Raw genomic sequence first — 22,207 nt, 5'->3', positions numbered from 1 at the left:
TAAATATGATCACGTTCCTATAGTGTGAACTGCCATGAAACTAGTGGAAGGGGGCACCTGGGTGGCTTGGTCGGTTAAGCATCTGGCTTTGGCTCAGGTCCTGGGATGGAGCCTTCATTGGGCTCCCTGCTCAGCGGGGAGCCTGCTTCTCCCTCTACCACTCCACTTGCTGTGCTCTCTACTCTCTCTCTCTGTCAAATAAATGAATAAAATCTTAAAAACAAGAAAGAAAGAAACTAGTGGAAATTTAGTTTAGTGGAAACTGCCATGACTATAAGCTATTCATGCATTTACTCATGTGTTTACTGAGCGCTTACTATGTGCTAGATAATGCAATATGCAATGCAATGTCAAAGACATTAGGAGATGTTATAGGGAGGTAGACACTAAATAGCTAATTACCCTAGTAAATATTGAATTGTGATAGTCTTGGTGGTGTGCCAAGGAAGCATCATAGTCATTATCTTATTTATTACTCATTAAAAAAAACCTCTATCAGGTAGTTACGATCTCTGACTCTGGAGATGGAGCCCCAGCATATAGTCCAAAAGAAGGGGAAAGCCACATGGCCAAGTGCATGTTATCAACAATCATGAAAAGTTAGAAATAATCTAAATGTCCAAGAAAAAAAAAATCAAATTACTACCACACATTCGGTAGTAATTTACAGATGAGAAAACTGAGGCTCTGAGAGGTTAAATAATTGGCCTAAGCTCACGCCACTGTTCAGCCCTTGAAGTTTAAACTGAATCCATCATTTCAAAGCCTGTGAAATTAATCCTATGCAATAGTGTCTTGCTTCAGCCTGTAACACTGAGTCCCTCAAAGGGTCCAGCCTGAGAGTAAGTCTCCAGTTAGTATAGTCTCTCTCTTTCTTTCTTTCTTTCTTTCTTTCTTTCTTTCTTTCTTTCTTTCTTTCTTTCTTTCTTTCTAGAGAGCGATTGAGTAGGGGTGGAAGCAGAGAGAGAGAAACTCAAGCAGACTCCCCTGTCAGCACAGAGCCTGATGTGGGGTTCAATTTCATGACCCTGCAATCATGACCTGAGCCAAAATCAAGAGTCTGACTGAGTCATCCAGGTGCCCCATATCGTCATTATTCTTATAAAACAATATTATTGCAAGTTAAAAGAAAATAAATTCACCTTAGTACCAATATCCCAACAAATACAGTCTTTTTGGAGGGGAAATTCTAGTTCTTGTCCATTTATATGCTGCCTTTTACATTGTTGCAGTGATAGCATAGATACAATTTGGTATTCCCATATTTTCACTTAACATTATACCAAAATTATCATGTTAATTAAAATCTCTATTTATGGCTTTTGATGCAGCATAGTATAATGAAAGAGTAATATTCATAATAATTGCTAATACTTCCGTATTTCTCATAGAAACTGTTCTAAACACTTTCATGTATCAACTCAGTTAATCCATTGAAGAAGGTACTATTATTATGTTCATTTTATAGATGAGGAAACAGAGAAGTTAACTGACTTGCACAGGGTCAGAGAGCTAGTAAGTGGTGGAACAGAGACTCAAGTTCAAGTAGTCTTGCTTCACCATTTATATTTCTAACAACTCAGGCATTATATAAACCTGAGTTTGCATTTAGGTTCTGCCTATCTTTAGCTCTGTCACCTTGAACAAAGTCATTTAAAAGTGGGAATAAATAAACATTCACATTACAGAATTGCTGTATAGGAAATGGAATAAATATACACAATGCCTGATGTGTGGTAGTAATTTGATTTTTTCTTTTCTTGGACATTTAGATTATTTCTAACTTTTCACGATTATTAATAACCAGCAATAAATGCACTTGGCCATGTGGCTTTCCCCTTCTTTTGGACTAAATGCTGGGGCTCCATCCTCAAAAGTGTCCTTACTGGGTCAAAGAGTCTTAGCATCTGATTGGCTAAGTATTGCCAAATGCGTTTTTTTTTGTTGTTTGTTTGTTTGTTTGTTTTTACAAGTAGACTCTTTTATTGGAGATTCAGAGGTTTACGCCTTTCTATGGTAGGAAGTTCCGTGGAGAAAGCTCTTGAACTCGGAAACACATGCCGTCTGGTCCTGCAGCTGTGCACTCTTTTCTCACACAGCTTCTGACAAGCTTCTAACATAAGGGAGTTAGAGGCTAATTCCACATGCAGTGTGGAGCCACGAGGGAGAGCTTGGGTGCTCAACGTTCAGAAGTGTGGCTTGAAGCCAGCTTTCAACTAGCCTCTCTCTTAGGAGAGATCGAAGCAAACTCCATTCGAGGTGAGGAAGTTTGGTGAAAGCGCTGTAGTCAGCCTGGAGACGCAAGCATCCCAGGTCTGCACGAAGAGACTTGCCTCTCACACCATTTCTGCCAGGCATTGTACAGAAGGCTGTTAGGGCCTAGGTATACTCGGTTGTGAATGCGAGAGGGAAACGCCATAGGCTCAGCTCTCAGAAGTGTGTATGTATGCCTTCAAGCCAGCTTTCAACTCGTCTCTCCTATTGCAGGAAAAACCTAGCTCAACTCTCGGTGAGCAGGTTTCAAGGAAAGTGCTGTATTGAACTCGAGACACAAGGCTTCTGGGTAGGCAATTTGCCACTTGCCTCTCACACAACATGTGGCAGGCATTGAACATCAAGGAGTTAGAATTTTTTTTTTTTTTTTTTTTTTTTAATGATAGTCACAGAGAGAGAGAGGCAGAGACACAGGCAGAGGGAGAAGCAGGCTCCATGCACTGGGAGCCCGACGTGGGATTCGATCCCGGGTCTCCAGGATCACGCCCTGGGCCAAAGGCAGGCGCCAAACCACTGCGCCACCCAGGGATCCCAAGGAGTTAGAATTTAAGTGCACAGGGAGAGTGCAGCCGGGAGGGATAGGACTTGTGCTCAACTCTCAGAAGTAAGTGTGCCTTGAAGCCAAATGTGGTTTTTAAAGAGCTTTTCTAACTTGCAAAGTCTGAATTTATCATCTTCTCTATTAACACTTACTAGTCATTTATTTTTTTTTAAGATTTTTAAAAAATGTATTTATTCATGAGAGACAGAGAGAGTGAGGCAGAGACACAGGCAGAGGGAAAAGTAGGCTCCCTGAGGGGAACCCGATGTGGGACTTGATCCGGGATCTCCAGGATCACGCCCTGAGCCAAAGGCAGAGGCTCAACCGCTGAGCCACTCCAGGTGTCCCACCTTGACGCTCAACTGCTGAGCCACTCCAGGTGTCCCACCTTACTAGTCATTTAATAACTATACAAGAAAATAAATAAATCTTTTTGACTGCTTACCATATGTTAAGCAATAAGTGGTTTACCATATATGATCATAATCACTGCAACAGCCCCGAGAGGAAAGCATTATCTTCATTTAACCCATAAAATGGCAAGGCCAGGAATTGAAACTGGTCTGACTAAAAGCCCTTTACCTCTATACTGCATCATAACATCATAACGTGCCTCCCCCTGCCCCCAATTTAGTGTAAAATAGTACTTTGCCCCCAATTTAGTGTAAAATAGTACTTTGTTACATTAATTCTATTTATTTGATTTTAGAGACTCAAACATTTTCCTGATTTTCTTTTTCTTTCTTTTTTAAAAATTGAAGTATAGTTGACCAACAGTTGTTACATTAGTTTTAGGTGTACAACATAGTGATTCCACAACTCTATATTCCATGGTTATTTTCAACCTGCATTTTCTTTTTTTTTCAACCTGCATTTTCTTATATAAATTTTCTGTTATTCTACCTTCAACAATCACTAATCCATGGAACTGTGCTCCAGACTGTGCTAAAGTGCTTCACAAATAGAGCCTCATTTGCTTCCCAAAGAATCCTTTACATTGGCTAACCAAGTCCTGCACGGACCAGTGCTCATATGCTTCTCCAGATTCCTACAGCACGTTGAGTTTTTTCTCCTTGTCGTACTTCTTCTACCACAGGGCCGTGGCATACGTGCTGTTCTCCCTTTCCTTGAATAGTCCCTCATACTCCTTTTTACCTAGTTAACACTTCGTAGTTCTTCAGATTTCAATTTGGTGGTCATTTCCTCAGAAAAGTCTTTCTTGACCTCTCCAAATAGAGCAAACCTCCCATTATACATTCTCATTAGCACTGTCTTTTTTTTAATGCCTCTTTTTTTGCCCCCAGCTTTATATAGGTTTTCATAGCATATATCACCATTCCAATTTTACATCTCTTTGTGCCATTATTTGATTAATGTCTGCTCTTCCATCAGTCTGAAGCTCCATACAGACAAGGCTCACATTTAGTTCTGCTTATCTTGGTATCTTCAGCCACTAGCACATGTTTGGCAAGTAGTAGACACTGAGGGACAGCTTGCCTAAGGTCATTGCAGTTCATTAAGTGGTGGAACTTGGATTGGAAATAAAACTATCTAACTGGTTAGTCTGTGCTCTTAGCCCTCGTTCTGATCGCTGACTCTATTGCTCCCAATTTATGCATTGGTCTGAACCTTTCAAACTTATATATACACACAGAAAAGTGCTTTAGATGCACATATGAAGGGAGCCTGGGTGGCTCAGTTGGTTAAGCATCTGACTCGATCTCAGCTCAGGTCTTGATCTCAGGGTGGGGAGTTCAGGCCGCATTCTGGGTTCCACACTGCACATGGAGCCTACTTAAAAATAAATTTTAAAAAATAAATAAATGCATATACATGCAATTTAACAAGTAGTGATAAAGAAGGTACCCATACAAGCACCACTCAGATCAAGATATAGAATGTTGCCTACACTTCAGAAATCCCTTGGGTGTCCTTCTAGATCACAACTCCCCCCCAAAACCCACCACATTAGAAGTAAACGCTGCTCGGAAATGGTTATGAGTTTTATTTATTTTCTATCCCCTTCACCTATTTTGCCCATCCCCCAACACCCTCCCCTCTGGCAATCACTAGGTTTGGTTTGGTTTTGTTTTTTTTTTTTTTTTTTTTTTTTTTTTTTAATTTTTATTTATTTATGATAGTCACACACAGAGAGAGAGAGAGAGAGAGGCAGAGACATAGGCAGAAGGAGAAGCAGGCTCCATGCACCGGGAGCCCGACGTGGGATTCGATCCCGGGTCTCCAGGATCGCGCCCTGGGCCAAAGGCAGGCGCCAAACCGCTGCGCCACCCAGGGATCCCTGGTTTGGTTTTGTATATATGAGTCTATTTCTCTTTTCATGTTATTTGTTTTATCTTTTAAGATTCCACATATAAATGAGATCACGTGATATTTGCCTTTCTCTGTGAATTATTTTCTTTGTTCTTCTGCATAGCTTTAAGGCCTGTATAACTGAACAGTAGAGATTAATTTTACCTGTTTTAGAATTTTATATAATGAAATCATGTTATGTTTGTGTGTGTGTTTGTCTTTTTGATTTTGTCTTTCATTCTATATATTTATGAAATCTATACATTTTGTTACATTTGGATTTTTTTTCCTAATAATTTTTATGAATTCCATCAGGGTTGAATATATGCAATTACTGTAGCATTGTGATCACAGAGTGCATTGAGCAAGGTCACGTAGTCACTTAGGATGGTATTAACTATTTTGGATCACTACAGTCCAGGGTCATGGCTTTAGTTTTGCTGGTCTAAAAATTCAATTTTATCAGTATGCCTAGAGTGGATCAGGACTAGGCAAACACATAAGAAATTCACCAGAAATAAGAGTACCAATTTATTAATTTTTTAGTCAGAAAAATCACTGTCAGAGGACAAGTTTTCATTGACTGACTTCATGTTCTATAGCTTGGAGAAAAACTTATGTGAGAAGTCAACTATAATCAGAAAGTTGCCTGATGAGCGTAGTGGCTTTGGTGGCCTCAACTGTGATGGTATGGTCCCCACCTCTTTGTTCCAACCCTCAAGCTTGTGACTACTACTCTTTCCTGGCCTGCACTAGGGGCACAGTGACAGTGTTGGATGTCTTGTCTTCTAGGTTTTAGCATGAGGACCATCTGCTTCTATTAGTGCATTTTTGATCAGATAGATTACAATTTGCAGAGGAATAGGCATTCCCTTTGGCCACTTACTGCAACTGATTGTGGTTTATGACATGTACATTTCAGTCACTGTATGAAATATGGGTCAAGGCTTGGTTATGCATATCACATGCTGGTCAATTTTGTTTAAAACTCCTTTGGTTTTGGGATCCTAGGTTCCTCGGCGGTTTAGGGCCTGCCTTTGGCCCAGGGCCTGATCCTGGAGTCCCTCAGATCAAGTCCCATGTCAGGTTCCCTGAATGGAGCCTGCTTCTCCCTCTGACTGTCTCTCTGCCTCTCTCTCTGTGTCTCTCATGAATAAATAAATAAAATCTTAAAAAAAAAAAAAAACTCCTTTGGTTTAGTTTTCTATGTTGGAGGCTGTTAACGTGTCTTCATTTAGAAAGCAGGTATAGGAATGCTTGGGTGGCTCATCAGTTGAGCATCTGCCTTTGGCTCAGGCTGTGATCCTGGGGCCCTGGGATTGAGTTCAGCATCAGGCTCCCCACAGGGAGCTTGTCTCTCCCTCTGCCTATGTCTCTGCCTCTCTCTGTGTGTCTCTCATGAATAAATAATCTTTAAAAAACAAAGAAAAAGAAAGCAGGTTTAAAAGTATGAATTGTGTACAAAAAGTGAAAGCTTAGCAAATGTCAAGAATATACATATATGAGCTCACTGAATGTCTGTATGTATTTATACAAAGGCTAAATGGAATTACAAAAATATGAACCCGGCTTCATGTAGCTAGGGTAATTTGATTATGGTCTATCTACCTTCTTTCTTCTAAAATATGTTTTGTAGGAAAGAAATAGCAAATAGAAGTACAAATAACAAAAATACCACTAACAGCATTTAACCTATCAGATGGCCCTATACTTAAAATATTATAACCCTAATATTGGTCAGAGTTCAGAAATATGCAGTGTCATACATTGCTGGTGTAACCTTTCTGGAGGCAGAATTTGTATACCGTTCCTGATATATGTTTGATAATATGGATCAAAAGCCTGTAGAGTTGACAAATTCTTTGACCACTCCTAAGAATTTATCTGAAGGAAATAATGAAAGACATTGATATAGGTTTTGGCTACCTTTAATAATATTGTTTAGAACCATCATTTAGGAAGATTGAAGCATCTTAAATGTGCAAATATAAAGGAACAGGCTTCAAAAGTAATTTATGTTACACCCCATATAATGGAATACTCTGCCGTCACTAAAAATGTAGATGCAAAATCATAAGTAAAAAGAGCAAGTTGCTAATCCCTATATGCAGTGTGATCCCATCTTTATTACACACCTAGATAAAGGATTGGAATGTAATATAAAATATCAAGAATGATTAACTCTGGGTAGTGTGGGATTATAGGGGATTTTTCTAATTTTGTTTGCTTCTCTGTATTCTAAAATTCTTCAATGAATACACATTACTTTTTTATTTAAGAAATCTATGTTTAAAATTTTCCTTTAGTGTTGTTTCATTCCACTTAAGGAAAACTAAAGAGGAAAAAAAGGGGAGGATGATTTTTATGTTTCTTAGGGATGAGGTATTTTTGTAGAAAAAGGATACATTATACTTATCAAATACAAGGACATATTTATTAAATACCAAGAATTCAATGAGCCCTAGTAGAAAGAATATACCCGGTTCTGAAAGTCACAGTAATGTTGGTTTATAATACATTAGAAGTTAGACTGGTAGTGTAGCAACTTCTGGAGACTTACCATAGACATACCAGAGAAGGCATGGGTACATTTTAGTTCCACAGGGAAGATCTAGATAAATTCAATTCTGTATTTATTTACAGTAACAATTCTAACTGGGCAGCCATGAACACCGTACCTTCTGCATAGCCAGTGCACAAACATTGGTCCAATTCAATGACTCATTGATGTGAAACAGCCTATTGCGTGAACATGCTTACCAGCATTTCTTGACTTTTGTGTACACTGAGGTGAAATTTTTTTTTCTGCTACCACCAGAGTAAATACATCACTTCTAAAGCTACCTCCTTTCAACTCCATCCCAGCCTCTCACTGGGGACTATTCAGTCCTACATTTTCTGATACTCACAGGATTTATAAAAACAAAACAAAAAAAAAACATTTCTTGTCATATCATTACATTGTAAGTATCTAAAGAGTTGAACTTCTTGGTTTATTCACCCCACTTTAGCAATCGCTTACCCACTCACCCACTTGCCTTAACTATGGGACTGCAACCCGATCCTCATATGTTTGGCGGGCTAGTTGGAGCTAGATTGGAGGCTTAGAATACATCTTATTGACCTGGCGTTGGTTGTAGACTTTGAAGAACTAGCTTGAGAAGCTCTGGAAACAGCCCAACCTGATTCTCCTCTCTCATCTAGCACAGGTGGGCCGAATTTGAATTCACCCACTCTGAAATGTAACTTATGCTAGGTCTTCTATACAATGATGTCGTTCTCCAAGACAAAGATAGTATGGTCTTGGGCTTTCTTTTTCTTTCTGTCCTCTTTTAGGAGTGACCTTAATCCACTTGTTAGTAATTTACTGACTAGTCAATAAGAACATGCTAATGACTCTGTCCTGATTTCTATTTTTATGGCCAAGACTTCAGTTTTCCTGTTTTGAAGGGAAAAAGATAGTATAGACCATAAACCAAATGTGTGTACTATTAGCTTGTGAAGCATACACCGAATCTGGTTTGTCATACATCCCAACTGACCACAGCCCAGGAGGGATGCTGCCCCCCCGCCCTTTTTTCCCCTTTTCTTATTCTCTCAGCAACTTTGCCCCTGATTTCTCATTGGTGCTGCCTCTAGTGAACGCACATCCCTGTACCCTGTGGTTGGCAGAGAAATACCTTCTCCTTTTGACCTATCCTTCCCCCTCAATCCCAACCCATCCCCTGGCTGTGTTTTTTCTTTTATGCATTTTTGCTGTCTAGTCTCATAGCTCCTCCTTTTCTGATAAGGTATATCTGTTCTTCTGTCCTAATTCTGGTCTGTTCTGTTCTCTGTTGGGGTGTTGGAACCTGTGGGTCTGGTAGGGAGAGAAGGAAAAAAAAAAAGGCCCTTACAGTGGTCTGAGCTAAGGTATCCAAAACTAAACAAAACAAAACAAAAACCTTTCACACTTTCCAAATTAACAATTCCATAGACATTTCCCGTGTGATGTTTTGTTAAGAGCGCATCTCCCTGTGTCATCCAGCAGGATGACTCCAGGAGGAGGAACGAGTCGGGGGGTAGGGGGGATGAAAGCCATTCCGTCCCATTGTTGAAGGTGGCAGGTCCACCTTCAACAAACCTGAACAAGCACAGGTTTGCAAGTGCACATGTGCGTGTGTACACACACAGACACACACACACACACACACACAGTCTTTATCTGTGACATTTTACCAAATTAATAGATGCTTAACTTACAAAAAGGGCTTTTGGTCTACAGCATTCTCCCTAGAAAGCATTCCACAAGTAAGCAAAGCAAAACAAACAAGTAGGAACCATGTAGCAAGGAGTAAGCACTAGGCTCAGTTCTGGAGATTTCTAAGAGAAACAGTACTGGGACTTGACATCTTTTCAGCAACCTAAAAATGATCATTCCAAGGATGCATCAGAGCAGAGACAGCTGAAAAATTGGTGTAACTTGAGTGGGAATCTTATAGCCTCCCATGTGCCTGTGGCATATCTTTAGTTAAATTCCCAAATTAGCCCACTTGCATCTATCTTGCTATGAAAATATGTCATATCGTTGTCAGTTCAGTTTATTGTTTAGTTCCCTTAAAACTAATCCTGAAAATCCACAGGAATTCATGGTAAGAAACGAGAATTTAAGGACTGTATACCTGCTTTTTAATAGGTTTCCTGTGTCTGATTTACCTCTAGAAACAGAAAAAATGGTCATTAAAACAACACATGCTGGTATTTGTGGCTCAGCAACTCAGCAGGCAGTAACTGTCCTGTTTGTCACCTTTAGTGGGAAAACGCTCACAATCCTATACTCTGTGGTGATGTAACAATTTAGCGATCTATGTATTATTTGGAAAGTACCAATTTAATTAGTTCTAGATATTTGGAATTCTTTGTGTTATGAACTTGCACCTAAAAAACATCTCATGATCCCAACTTTTCATTAAGTTATCTTGAGCTGATCTTGAAATCTAATGATGGATTTGGATGATTTATTGGAGCAAATTTCTATTCTCTATGACCTTTTTTTTTTTTTTTATTTCTCTCTCTGTCTCTGTCTGTGTCATCATACCTTGATTTTAGGTTCTCCCTTCCTCACTCATTTTTTTAAATGACGTAGTTGTAAGTGTCCTTCATAAACTACTACAGATAAACACACATTCTAATTATGTGAAAACTAGGGGATCCCTAGGTGGCTCAGCGGTTTAGTGTCTGCATTCAGCCCAGGACGTGAGCCTAGAATCTCAGGATCGAGTCCCACATCAGGCTCCCTGCAAGGAGCCTGCTTCTCCCTCTGCCTGTGTCTCTGCCTCTCCCTCTCTGTCTCTCATTAATAAATAAATAAAATCTTTAAAAAATAATTATGTGAAAACTCTATATGAGGTATGGCAACTAAGCAACAATAAATAACACACCCCTTTCTTTTTTTATTATTTTTTCTTGTTGCCAATCCCTTGAGGAAATCTCTTTTTCTATTTTTTTATTTCTCTATTATTTTACCTCGTGGAACAAAATAGACCATAATCTTGGCTGAGAAATGTAAAGGCAGTGCCAGATACACTTTTAGAATAATGAAAAGGAAACCATAGTTTTAAAGAAATCATATTATACATAATTGACAGTGACATCAATTTGTAGAATCCTTTTTTTTTTTTTTTGAGAGAGAGAGAGCGAGAGAAAGCGAGAGCACACGCACATGCTTGCATGTGCAAGTAGCAGGGAAGGGCAGAGTGGGAGAGAGAGAGAATCTCCAGCAAGCTCCACACCCAGCACAGACAGAGACTGCTACAAGGCTCAATCTCATGACCCTGAGATCATGACCAGAGCCCAAATCAAGATTTGGATGCTTAACCAACTGAGCCAACTGGGCCCCCCTCAATTTGTATAATCTTAAAAGAACCTGGAGGTCAATCTTAAGGCGTTTTATAATTGTAGGACAGTGGGGAATATGGGAAAATTAGCTTGGGGTCCAACTGGGGAGAATCTTAAGTACTTAACTAAGGAGTGTGGACTTTTTCCCAGTAGCAAGGGGGATTCACTTGAGTTGTTGTGGGCATGAGAGAGATAAAGAAAGCAATATTTTAGTAAGATTAACTTGACATGATTGTCCCTTGATGAATTTGAGTGAGGAAAGACAGAAAAGTATGAAGGTGAGTTAAGAAGCAACTGGAACAAGTTTGAATTTTAAGGTAGAGGATATAAATTAAGGTACCCGTGGGAGAGGAGACATAGGAAGGAAGGCAGTTAGTTGCAAGATACTGCGTGGGAAGAATCAGTTGAACTTGCTGGCCCAATTAGAGGTAGGAATTGTCAGAAAGGGGGAACGACAAGCCACTCTTGGTTTCCCATGTGTGGTTGCCTGGGATAAAGATAATGCCACTGGCATCGACAGCACAAACAATGGTGATTTTAGTTTTAAATGTGCTAAGTTTGAGGGTCTAATAAGATGTGAAAGTGGAAAGGTCTAGGACATGGTCAGGACTGAACTTAGGAATTGAATCTCAATATAGAAATTTGAGAGTTCTCCAATCAGGGTTGGATCTATAATTAAATTTGAATTAGATAAATAAATGTTAACATCTCCCACTGGTGTGCCTTCTATCAGAGTATGTAGGTATCCCCAAGAAAATGTATATGGTGAGAGAAGAACAAAGAGTTGAGGTCTTGGGGCACCTGGGTGGCTCAGTGGTTAAGCGTCTGCACTTTTGGCTCAGGTTGTGACCCCGGGGTCCTGGGATCAAGTCCCACATCGGGCTTCCCACAGGAAGTCTGCTTCTTCCCCTTCCTATGTCTCTACCTCTGTCTCTGTGTGTCTCTCATGAATAAATAAATAAAATCTTAAAAAAAAAACTGTTGAGGACTTAACTTCGGAACTTTGAATAACTCACAACCGGAAGGCAGAAACAGACAAAAGAGCCAGTGAGAGAGAGTAGACATGGGAATGGAGAAGGCAGAGAAGGAGAACCAAAATAATGTACATTAGGAAGGGCCAAGGGAGGAGGAGATTTCAAAAAGGAAATTAAAGAGAACGAAGACTGAGTGGATCCTGAGCGATCTGACCTATAGGAAGTAGTTAATGCTCTGCACGTGATTGATCCACCATGAAATAGTGAGTAGATAATGAAAATTATTTTCTGTGGTTCAATTCAACAAATATTCATTGGCTCTCACAGCTGTTTCCTCCCTTTCTTTCTCATATTGAGTACAGCTTCACCAAGGTCAGCTCTATTAAAAGTGGTTTCCTTAAGTGATAAGGGAGGTTAAAGTCTGGGACCAAGTTGATTCCTAAGGAGCTACAGAGGGCCTATCATTTTCTCTGACCCCAAATTCAGGTCTATAATAGAATATTGGAAAACAGGAGTAATTTTTTTAAATATTTTTTTAATTTATTTATGATAGTCATACAGAGAGAGAGAGAGGCAGAGACACAGGCAGAGGGAGAAGCAGGCTCCATGCACCGGGAGCCCGATGTGGGACTCGATCTCGGGTCTCCAGGATCGCGCCCTGGGCCAAAGGCAGGCGCCAAACCGCTGCGCCACCCAGGGATCCCAACAGGAGTAATTTTAAGGAGTTTAATCCACTCTCTTGAGAAATCTTGTTGAACCATATTATGCCAGGCCTAGCCTGGTTCAGATCATATTCTACTAACTGAATAGGATATTTTTCTTTTTTTTTTATTTTTTTAATTAAAAAAAAATTTTTTTTGAATAGGATATTTTTCAAAGATTGTTGCTTGGTTGAGAGGTAGGCTTGCAGATTAGGTCATATAAAAAAGGAAAAAAGAAAAGACTGCTTTTGGGACTGAAATCTTTGATATTTTGCTCGATATGGAGAGATTTTATTAGGCTTAAGCTCCATTTCTGCTATAAAGAAGGTATCTTTATATCTGACATTTGTGTGGAGCATGTAGTTTGTTTTCAAAAAGATACTGGCTTTTAAAATATTCACTAGTTTCACCTCTAGGTTTTAGCTATTTGTGGCTCAGCTCCTCTAAGTGTGATCTTTTCACTTCTCCAAACTGAAGTCTGCTGACCTTACGCTCTGGGGCTCTGTCCTGAATTGGAGGTAGTTCTAGAAGATGCTATATGTTGTAAAAGTGGACTGTTTGGGCAGAAGAGATCGAAAGTTCTCTAGAGATAGCATCTTATCTCCGTACTCTAGGAGGATTTAATTTTTGGAATTTCATTACAGAAGCTGAAAAGACAATCCACCAAGTACAAGGCAGACAAAATCTATCCCACAACTGTGGCTGAGATGCCCACGAACATCAAGAAAAACAGATATAAGGATATCTTGCCCTGTGAGTTTTGTTTCTCCCTATAAACTTGTACCTCCTCCCAAATTCTATCATTCCTACCTCTTTTTACCATTGCCTGCTGTTCCTAGACCTGGAACAGTGCTTTGACAAATTAGCCTGTACTTTTACAACCACAAAAGAACATGCATTCACTCACTCAGCACTCATGAGCATCCACTATTCACAGTGCTAGTTCCTGACTTACAGCAAACTCTCTAAGCCTTTTTAGTCTTTTTAGACTATGTCTGTCTTTTGTATTATAGATGATCATAGCCGAGTAGAGCTGTCCTTGGTAACCTCTGGTGAAGATTCCAACTACATCAATGCCAACTTCATTAAGGTATACCCAGTATTCTCTAGTTCTCTAGGTACCCAAATAAGAGGTCGGGGTACCAGACCATATTTCTCTAGCTACCTAAAATAAAGGTGGAGGGGATACTAGACAAGAAGAAGACAATATTATTTGTAGTCATCCTATATAATTTCTGTTCCCCCTTAGGGAGTTTATGGGCCTAAGGGTTATATTGCCACCCAGGGACCCTTGTCTACAACTGTCTTGGACTTCTGGAGGATGATCTGGGAATACAGTGTCCTGGTAAGGGCAGAATTGCCTCTGTTACTCTCTTCTGTAGCTGTCAGGGATGGAGGGAGGAGGGTGTCAGGGTATGTGACTGAGGTTTCCTTTGCATTAAAATCAATGCCTCTTGGGGTCAGTCTTTGGAATTTCAGGGTCAGGCAAATTTTTTGTCAAAATCACAATTTCACCCTTATTCAAGGAAATGAAAGTTCATATCTTGACAGGTTCATTTGTTAACAAGAACTTACTAATTTGAATAGAGAAAAGGGAAGGAAGGACAGAAAAAAGGGTAGGAACAACATTTTATCATTTACCAAGATTTCTTTTTTGGGTTAAAAACCAAACAAAATAGAAAAAAAGAATGACTCTGGGATCCATGCACTAACTGCTCTTTCTAACCATCTCAATGCTCTATTTAATCCCCTCAGATCATTGTTATGGCATGCATGGAGTTTGAGATGGGGAAGGTAAGTTGCTTTCTAGTAGACCTAAAGATAAAGGAAAGAGAAAGGGGAAGGAGACTGTAGTAGAACTTTCCTTAAGTGTGTCTACTTAAAAATTATTCTTCTTGCTAGCTGTCAGTTTGGGAATTTCAAATGACTCTCGTGGCTTTTTTTTTTCTTCCCCTAAGAACTCCTTTTGCCCATTTTCCCAGTAGGCTCTATATTTTCAAGTAAAAATCAAATATGCTTTTAATGTAATGATTCATTTTCCCACTTTTTGCATCAGGCGTCTTTAACCAGCAGTCAGTACTTCTAACCCTGTGCTGCCCACCATGACATCCACTAGCCACATGTGGCTACCAGGCATTTGAAACATGGCTAATGCATCCAGGGAACTCCAATTTTATTTCATTTTATTTTAATGAGCTTAAATTTAAAACTCAGTTTTCCAATTCAGTGTTTGGAAAACTTTATGTTTTGAACGACCAGGGTACGTGAATCTTTTTCATCTATACATTTGACGAACTCTAAATGGAAAGAAAATGTTTCCAATGGAAATTTAGTGTGTTGAGATGTGCTATAAATATAAAATACACACTGGGTTTTGAAGACCGAGATAAGAAATGCCAAATATCTAATATTTTTTATATTGATTATATGTTTTATTGATATACTGGATAAGATGTATCATTAAAATTCATTTTTTTCATTTTTGAATGTGGCTATTAGAAAACTTAAAACTGCATGTAGAGCTCACATTATGTTCCTATTGAAAGACACTCTTCTTACCTACTGTTGGCATTCATAATTCCAGTTAAAAACCAAATTTTCAGGGGCCCTGGGTGGCTCAGGTCATGATCTCAGGGTCCTGGGATCAAGCCCCTGCTGCAGTCTGGCTTCCTGTTCTGCAGGGAGTCTGCTTGTTCCTCTCCCTCCACCCTGTATCCCTCCCCCCCCATTCCCTCCTCCTTGCACTCTCTCTTTAAAAACAAAACAAAACAAAAAAATAAGCTTTCACTTAGCTTGTGCAGCTTTGCTTTAATAGACATGATTTCTGTTAATCCCTTTGAAATACAGTTGTCCCCCCTTATTCACGGGGGAATCACTCCAAAACACCAGGTGGATGCCTGAAACCCTATATACACTATGTTTTTTTCCTATGCATACATACCTATGGTAAAGTTTAATTTGTGAATTAGGCACAGTAGGAAGTTAACAACGACAAAAATAAAATAGAACAATTATAACAACATACTATATGTTATGTGGATGTGATCTCTTTCTCAAAATATCTTATTGTACGGTTCTCATCCTTCTTATGATGATGATGTGAGATGATCAGATGTTTATGTGATGAGAGGAAGTGAGGGGAATAACATAGGTGTTGTGATGTAGGGTTAGGCTACTCCTGCCCTTCTGACAATACATCCTGGACTGTAGGTACCTGAAAGACCACAGTTGACCTTGGATAACTAAACTATGGAAAACAAAGCTATAGACAAGGGGCAACTACTGTATTAAAAATGTCAGATCTCTTTTACTTCTTCCGACTCCTAGGAAGTCTGTAATTTATATATCCTTTCGTGTTTTTCCCATCCTTGGAGATTCCAGACCATGATGTTGGGGTTGAAGCCCCAGGGGTTAGATGTTCCCAACCTAAGCGAAGGACACAGAGATGAATCTGCTTCTGAAAGGGGGAGTGGGTTTTGTTACCCAAAAGAGACTAGAATATCTGGAGGGAAATCATTACATTCTTCTTTATGCAACAGAAAAAGTGTGAGCGCTACTGGACTGAGCTAGGAGAGCTACAACGGCAACTTGGCCCTTTTTCCATATCCTGTGTGAGTATGATGTCTGCTCCCATTATGGCTGAGAAGACGCTCTGGGATCTACTTTATAGAGACTAGCTTTTGAAGATTCATCTTTGAAATAACTAATATCTTAATTTACTTCTTAGGAAGCTGAAAATAGAAAATCTGATTACATAATCAGGACTCTAAAAGCCAAGTTCAATAGTGTAAGTATGGAACTGGAGTAGTGAACTCAAGAGCTGGGCATAGGACAATGGGGAGTAGGGGACCTTTGATGTTTCGGGTAAATCTTCATATGCAAAAAAAAACAAAAAAAATCTTCATATGCAAAAGAAACCTTTGGTGTCTCTATTCCCCAGTCTATTACACACTATGGCACATCTATAACATGATAATATTTGTAGGGTGGATAGAGGCTGGGAACCAACTTAAGAGCTCACATTGCCCCGTTGCTCTAGGCCCAAGGGGTTTAATATATCAGCATGCCAGGGACCCACTTGAACTGGTGAAGCATGCCAGTTGGGAAGTTCTGGTTTGGACTATCTTAATATCTACCTCCTCTTGTGAGTGGGGACAGACCAATAGTGACTTGAGATCACTTTTAATTATTCTCAGATGGCATGTGGTCACCAGAGAAGAAAGCAGCATAAATTGTCAACAGGACCAAGATGCTACTTAGGAAATCAGAATAACCTGGTGGTAGAATGAGGTGGGGTCCTCACACTGAGCTTTCCTTTTATTCTGGCTCTTTTTTATAGGAAACTCGAACTATCTACCAGTTTCATTACAAGAATTGGCCAGACCATGATGTGCCTTCATCTATAGACCCTATTCTTGAGCTCATCTGGGATGTGCGATCTTACCAAGAGGACGACAGGTTTCCCATATGCATTCACTGCAGGTATGATGCTGTTCTCGGAAACTTCCACCCAAAACAAACCAAATGTCATAGTCTGGCCAGGACTCCTGCTATAACCAAAGGAAGATGGACTTTGTTGAAATTAATTAATAATTATTAAAGATATTACTTATTTACTTGAGAGAGAGAGTGCACAGATGGAGAGGGAGAAGTGGACTCTCCCTGAGTGGAAAGTTCAATATGGGGTTCCATCCCTGGACCCTGGGATCATGACGTAAGCTGAAGACAGGCACCCAGGCACTTAATCAACTGAGCCACTCAGGCACCCAGACTTTGTTGGAATGGTACAGACAAGTAGCATGTAGGCTCCTGATCCTAGTCTCAGTTTTCCCAGTTGATCAGAAAGGAATGAAGCTTAGAAATGAAAGTGATTAAAAAAAAAGAAAAAAGAAAGAAATGAAAGTGATTGAAAGAGCAAGGTCCATAAGCAACAACAAATCATAATAAATTCAACCTGAGCATTAAATCAGTATTTCCTGACAAATTACTTGTGAACAGTGCAGTTCTAGAGACTCTTGCTGAGAGAAGTCACGTAGGATCTGTCCCAAGGTTCAGTGTGGGCACATGGCAACTGACACGCATGCTCTGGGAAGTAGGGATGGAAGTTGGGACTGTTTCATTGCCTCAAGGTTTCTGATTCCTCAATCTGCCAGGGAAATTTCCCAGCTATTGTCAATGATCCACCCTCTACAACTACATGTGCTCTTGTGATCTTCCATTTCAGTGCTGGTTGTGGAAGGACTGGTGTTATCTGTGCTATTGATTATACCTGGATGCTACTAAAAGATGGGGTGAGTTTCTCTCTGTAGGCACTTCCTGTTTGCTTACACTGCTACTTTCAGACTTAGGAATTGTTTGGTTCTTCCAAACATCTATCTCCATGACTCATCTTTTCTAGAATATTTACCATAGACCCACTTTGTCAGATGATTAAGTTAGTCCCTACAATGATGGCTCTCAAAGTGTGGTTTCCAGACAAGCAGCATCAGCATCACCTGAAAACTTGTTAGAAATGCAAAATCTTGGGCCCTGCCTTGGATGGACTGAAGCAGAAACTCTGGAGGGGGGTGGGGGCAGGTGCCCAGCAAGCTCTCCAGGTGCTTCTGATGCATGCTATAGTTTGAGAATCACTGCCCTAAATTTCACAGTTACCCTTCCCTTATCCAAATTACTTTAGTGAATGGACTTAATCCACCACAACCAAACCTTGTGCTCCAATCTCTAGGAAGTGGGAAGTTGGAAATACGGGCTTTAAACCTATCTGCCAACTTCTTTCATTTCATAAAATTCTCATGCTTGCTCATCTACTGAGCCTTCTCCCATATATATTTTTAACTTCAGACATTTGATCACCACATGTAAAATCATTCTCAAGGGTTTCTTCAATCTTTTCTAGGGAAAATACCAGGCTCTAAATCACGCTGCAAGTGATGAGAAATCTCCTTCATTTTAAAAATGCATTCTTTCTCTTATTATATTATCTTATGTTAGGAGAGCAGATATCATGGGAGTGACAAGACTGTAAGAAATAATTTATCTACAAAGCTGGGAACAAAGGAGTAAGATATTTTTTCCTTTTAACTGATAGATAATTCCTGAGAACTTCAGTGTTTTTAGCTTGATCCAGGAAATGCGAACACAAAGACCTTCATTTGTTCAAACACAGGTATGTAACCATGGTGAATGGGTCATAACATGTGTCTGGGTCTTGCTACATCTCTCTGTTCAATAGTAAGGCAAAACAGCTGACTGACTAGCTATAACACCAATTTACTCTTAGGTGCATTAGTCCATTTGCATTTCCTCCAACTCTGATAGATCAATATTTTTCCTATGTCCCTTGCCTTGGGTTAAATTCCTCTCATTCCTTGTATTTTACTGCCTGTTCAGAAAATATTAAGAAACTAATGTAATATGTCTTATAAATGGCATGGAAAAAATTCCACAAGCTGTTTGACTTATTAGAAAGAAATAGCTGTGTCAGGTTAACTTGAAGTTTTGTAGCAATAATTCAGTTCTGAAACCATAGAAAATCAGATTTGTCATTTTTACTTCAGGAAGTGGTAACAGAATCTGGAGAATGCAGTCTATATACTCATTTTTTTAACTTGAAAAATAAAAATAAAACCATAAGTCCTACCACCTAGAGGTAGCCACAATTACTATTCTTCTGTAGTCTCTCCTGATCATTATTGCATGTATACTTAAAAAACCATAATTTAATTATTCTATATATGTATCACAGTATTTTCATCCACCCCAAAGTGCTCACAGTCATTCACTCTGTTAGGAATGCTCTTCCCCTGTTTGGTTCTCTCCTCTCCCACACAAGATCCACTTCCTAGATGAAACATTCTCAGCACAGATCTCTCACTCTCTACAATATTAATTTCATCTAGACTTTATGCCCACATTTTTACCCATATTTCTAAAAAAGTGGTCTCCATCTTTAATGGAGTTTAGCATTCACCCATTCATTCACCAAGCATTTACTGATATTAAGTAACAGACACTTTCACATAACTTATTAGAACTACTTTTTACGATTTAAATAGCAAGACCCTGAAGTGTTTAAGGCTCTTAAAAATGAACATGAACGTAGACTTGGAGGTAAAATAATTGACAGTGGCAGTTTAGATACTTTCATCTAGCATTTGTGAATTGAGGGGAAAAAATTAAGAGCTGTTGTAATATAAGCCTTCTGTTTGGCCCACACAGGTTTTCCACCAATAGCTAGTGGAAAAAAATTTTTTTCACACATTGACTGTAGGTGTTTTCTATATTAAACCTGTGAGGAAAAAGTTTCTGTGACATGAAAGCATTGGCTGGTTTAGTGCTACCAGACTTAAAAGTGGGCTGATCCATGTAAATGTATAAAGACCCCAGGAAGTATGCAGCCTAGTTGTCTAATATTACATTGTTATATTGAATCAGTAAATAAAACCATACCCCATTTCAGAGAAAGCCCATTTTTGGTCCACTTGTAAAGGTTTGAAGACAGCTGAAATGATTTTCGGTTAGCCTTCGCGTGTTGGCATTATCAACTAGTTGAACAAATTCCTTACCAGCTGTAGCTACTTTTTCTGACAGCACTCTAACCAGGAAATAACACTGTAACCAGCTGAGTGCTTCCTGTCTGATTTTTCTCTTTTCTTAAAAAAAAAAATTTGAAGGGTGTACCAATAGATGTGTTGGGTGATACAGGTTTTGTATTGTTCTGCTAAGATTAGAATTGTCAAAAGCTGTGCTTTATTTGTGTAGGATTGTGTGAGGTACCAAGGAGACCCTGCTTAGGCTCTTTCAGATGAAAAGTAGATCCAAAATCAAGAGCTAGAGCAGGTCCTGTGGCAGAAAAAACCCACAGACCTTGTAATTGTGGTGGTCCCATTTCTCAATGGTGAAATCCTTTTACAAGCACAAATTTCCAGACTCTCTGTAGTGGTCTACTTTTCTTTGGTGTCTTTGCTAGGAGAAAATCACAGTGGCTTGATCTTAGCCCTAATGGCACAGAACTGAGTCAGAAGATCCAGATTTGAGTCCAAGTCTGGAAATTACTGGAAACTGAATGACCTTGCACAAACACGGATAATAGCCTTCCTACCTTAGAGATCAATTGTGAAGGTCAAATGAAGAATTCATCTATCTACCCATCAACCATAATCTATCCATCTTTTTCCAGGAAAGATGAGATGGCTTACAAAAAAAAAAAATGCATCCAGGATCAACTAAAACTTTTAAAACATGAGCCAGGAGAACCGAATTGGAGGGATGATGGTGGAGGGAAAGATAATTGAGACAGTAGGGTCAGAACATAACACATGCTGGAAGATCCTTGCATATTTAGAGGTAGAAGATTAAATATTGAGCTGTTTCTAATAGCCTAGAAGTGCTTTGCAATCCGAAATGAGGTAGGCAAACATAAGGGCACTACAATTAAACTACTGTTGATGGTCTTTTCTGGTCTGCTGTACTAAGATTTTACTGATGTTCACATTTCTGAACTCTGGTTCTGTAGTTCACTGAGTTTCTTGTTTGTTTTCATTTGTTTCGGTTTGTGATGCTCTTCAGGAACAGTATGAACTGGTCTACAAGGCTGTATTAGAACTATTTAAGAGACAGATGGATGTTATCAGGGATCAATATTCGGGAACAGAGGTAAACATTAAACTTGATATTTTGTCTTTTTTCATATTTGATTTTGGTCAAGGGATTTCAGATAACAATAGCATTATTTATTGTCACAACTAAATTGACTTGTCAGGGATGCATGGGGCTACACTACGATACTTCAACACTTCAACTTAGAAAATGAATCTTTTGGTTAACTTACTGTATACAGTTTTCAGCTAAATTTAGAAACAATAAGGGTGAGTGACAGGGCAAGTGTATATTCTGTTCCCAGTTTAGCTGTATGGCGAGTTAAAAGTGAGAATGACAGTTACAAAGTGAAATCATGGTTGAATACTGATGTGATTTTTCAGGTTCCTCCAAACTACTTTGATTGAATATGTCTCATCAAATTTGGGGATTATTTTAGAATATGCAGAGGAATTTTTAGCTGAAGGTCTTAGGTATAAAAATAATTATGATTTAACCAAATTTCAATTAAGAAATGTTGCATATTCCAAGATATGTTATTTTAAGCTCATCACAAAACTTGATAAGTCAAATACTTACTGTGTAGTCACAAAGTATTAAGTTCTGAACAAACTTTCAGAAGATAAAATTACTGATTTACCTTTCAAGGGTATATTTTATAACACTGATTAATTTTTAACATCACATTTTAGATTCTTAATCTGAAATATTCACTGAGAACCTACTACCTAGCTACTACCTAGCTACTACCTAGCATTGGGAATACAAAGTATGTAAGACATGATTCTGATCGTAACTCCTGTCAATCAAATGCTGAATTGTGGGGAAAGAAAGCAAGCCAGAAATACTGTTGAGGCTTGAAATGGACTAAGCAATCCTATGGTTAGTGTGAACTTCAAGGGAAAACAATGTGGTGGAAGGAGATGGAAATA

At 39.1% G+C, this 22,207-nt stretch overlaps 1 protein-coding gene across 3 annotated transcripts in view; it reads left to right on the top strand.

The window, feature by feature from the left end:
• Nucleotides 1–22,207, top strand: part of PTPN22 (protein tyrosine phosphatase non-receptor type 22) — a 60,334-nt gene that overhangs the window by 2,941 nt on the left and 35,186 nt on the right. For all 3 annotated transcript variants that reach the window (XM_038561807.1, XM_038561806.1, XM_038561808.1), the window contains exons 2-11: nucleotides 13,322–13,430; nucleotides 13,691–13,767; nucleotides 13,927–14,022; nucleotides 14,433–14,471; nucleotides 16,217–16,288; nucleotides 16,405–16,464; nucleotides 17,017–17,159; nucleotides 17,902–17,968; nucleotides 18,766–18,843; nucleotides 21,246–21,332. In XM_038561807.1, the coding sequence (XP_038417735.1) occupies nucleotides 13,322–13,430; nucleotides 13,691–13,767; nucleotides 13,927–14,022; nucleotides 14,433–14,471; nucleotides 16,217–16,288; nucleotides 16,405–16,464; nucleotides 17,017–17,159; nucleotides 17,902–17,968; nucleotides 18,766–18,843; nucleotides 21,246–21,332 (828 nt within the window). The remainder of the gene's footprint in view (nucleotides 1–13,321; nucleotides 13,431–13,690; nucleotides 13,768–13,926; nucleotides 14,023–14,432; nucleotides 14,472–16,216; nucleotides 16,289–16,404; nucleotides 16,465–17,016; nucleotides 17,160–17,901; nucleotides 17,969–18,765; nucleotides 18,844–21,245; nucleotides 21,333–22,207) is intronic.

The sequence above is a fragment of the Canis lupus genome, chromosome 17, assembly GCF_011100685.1.
Source record: "Canis lupus familiaris isolate Mischka breed German Shepherd chromosome 17, alternate assembly UU_Cfam_GSD_1.0, whole genome shotgun sequence".
NCBI lineage: Eukaryota > Metazoa > Chordata > Mammalia > Carnivora > Canidae > Canis > Canis lupus.
Note: the sequence above shows the minus strand (reverse complement) of the source record. Positions and strands in the feature narration are given on the sequence as shown.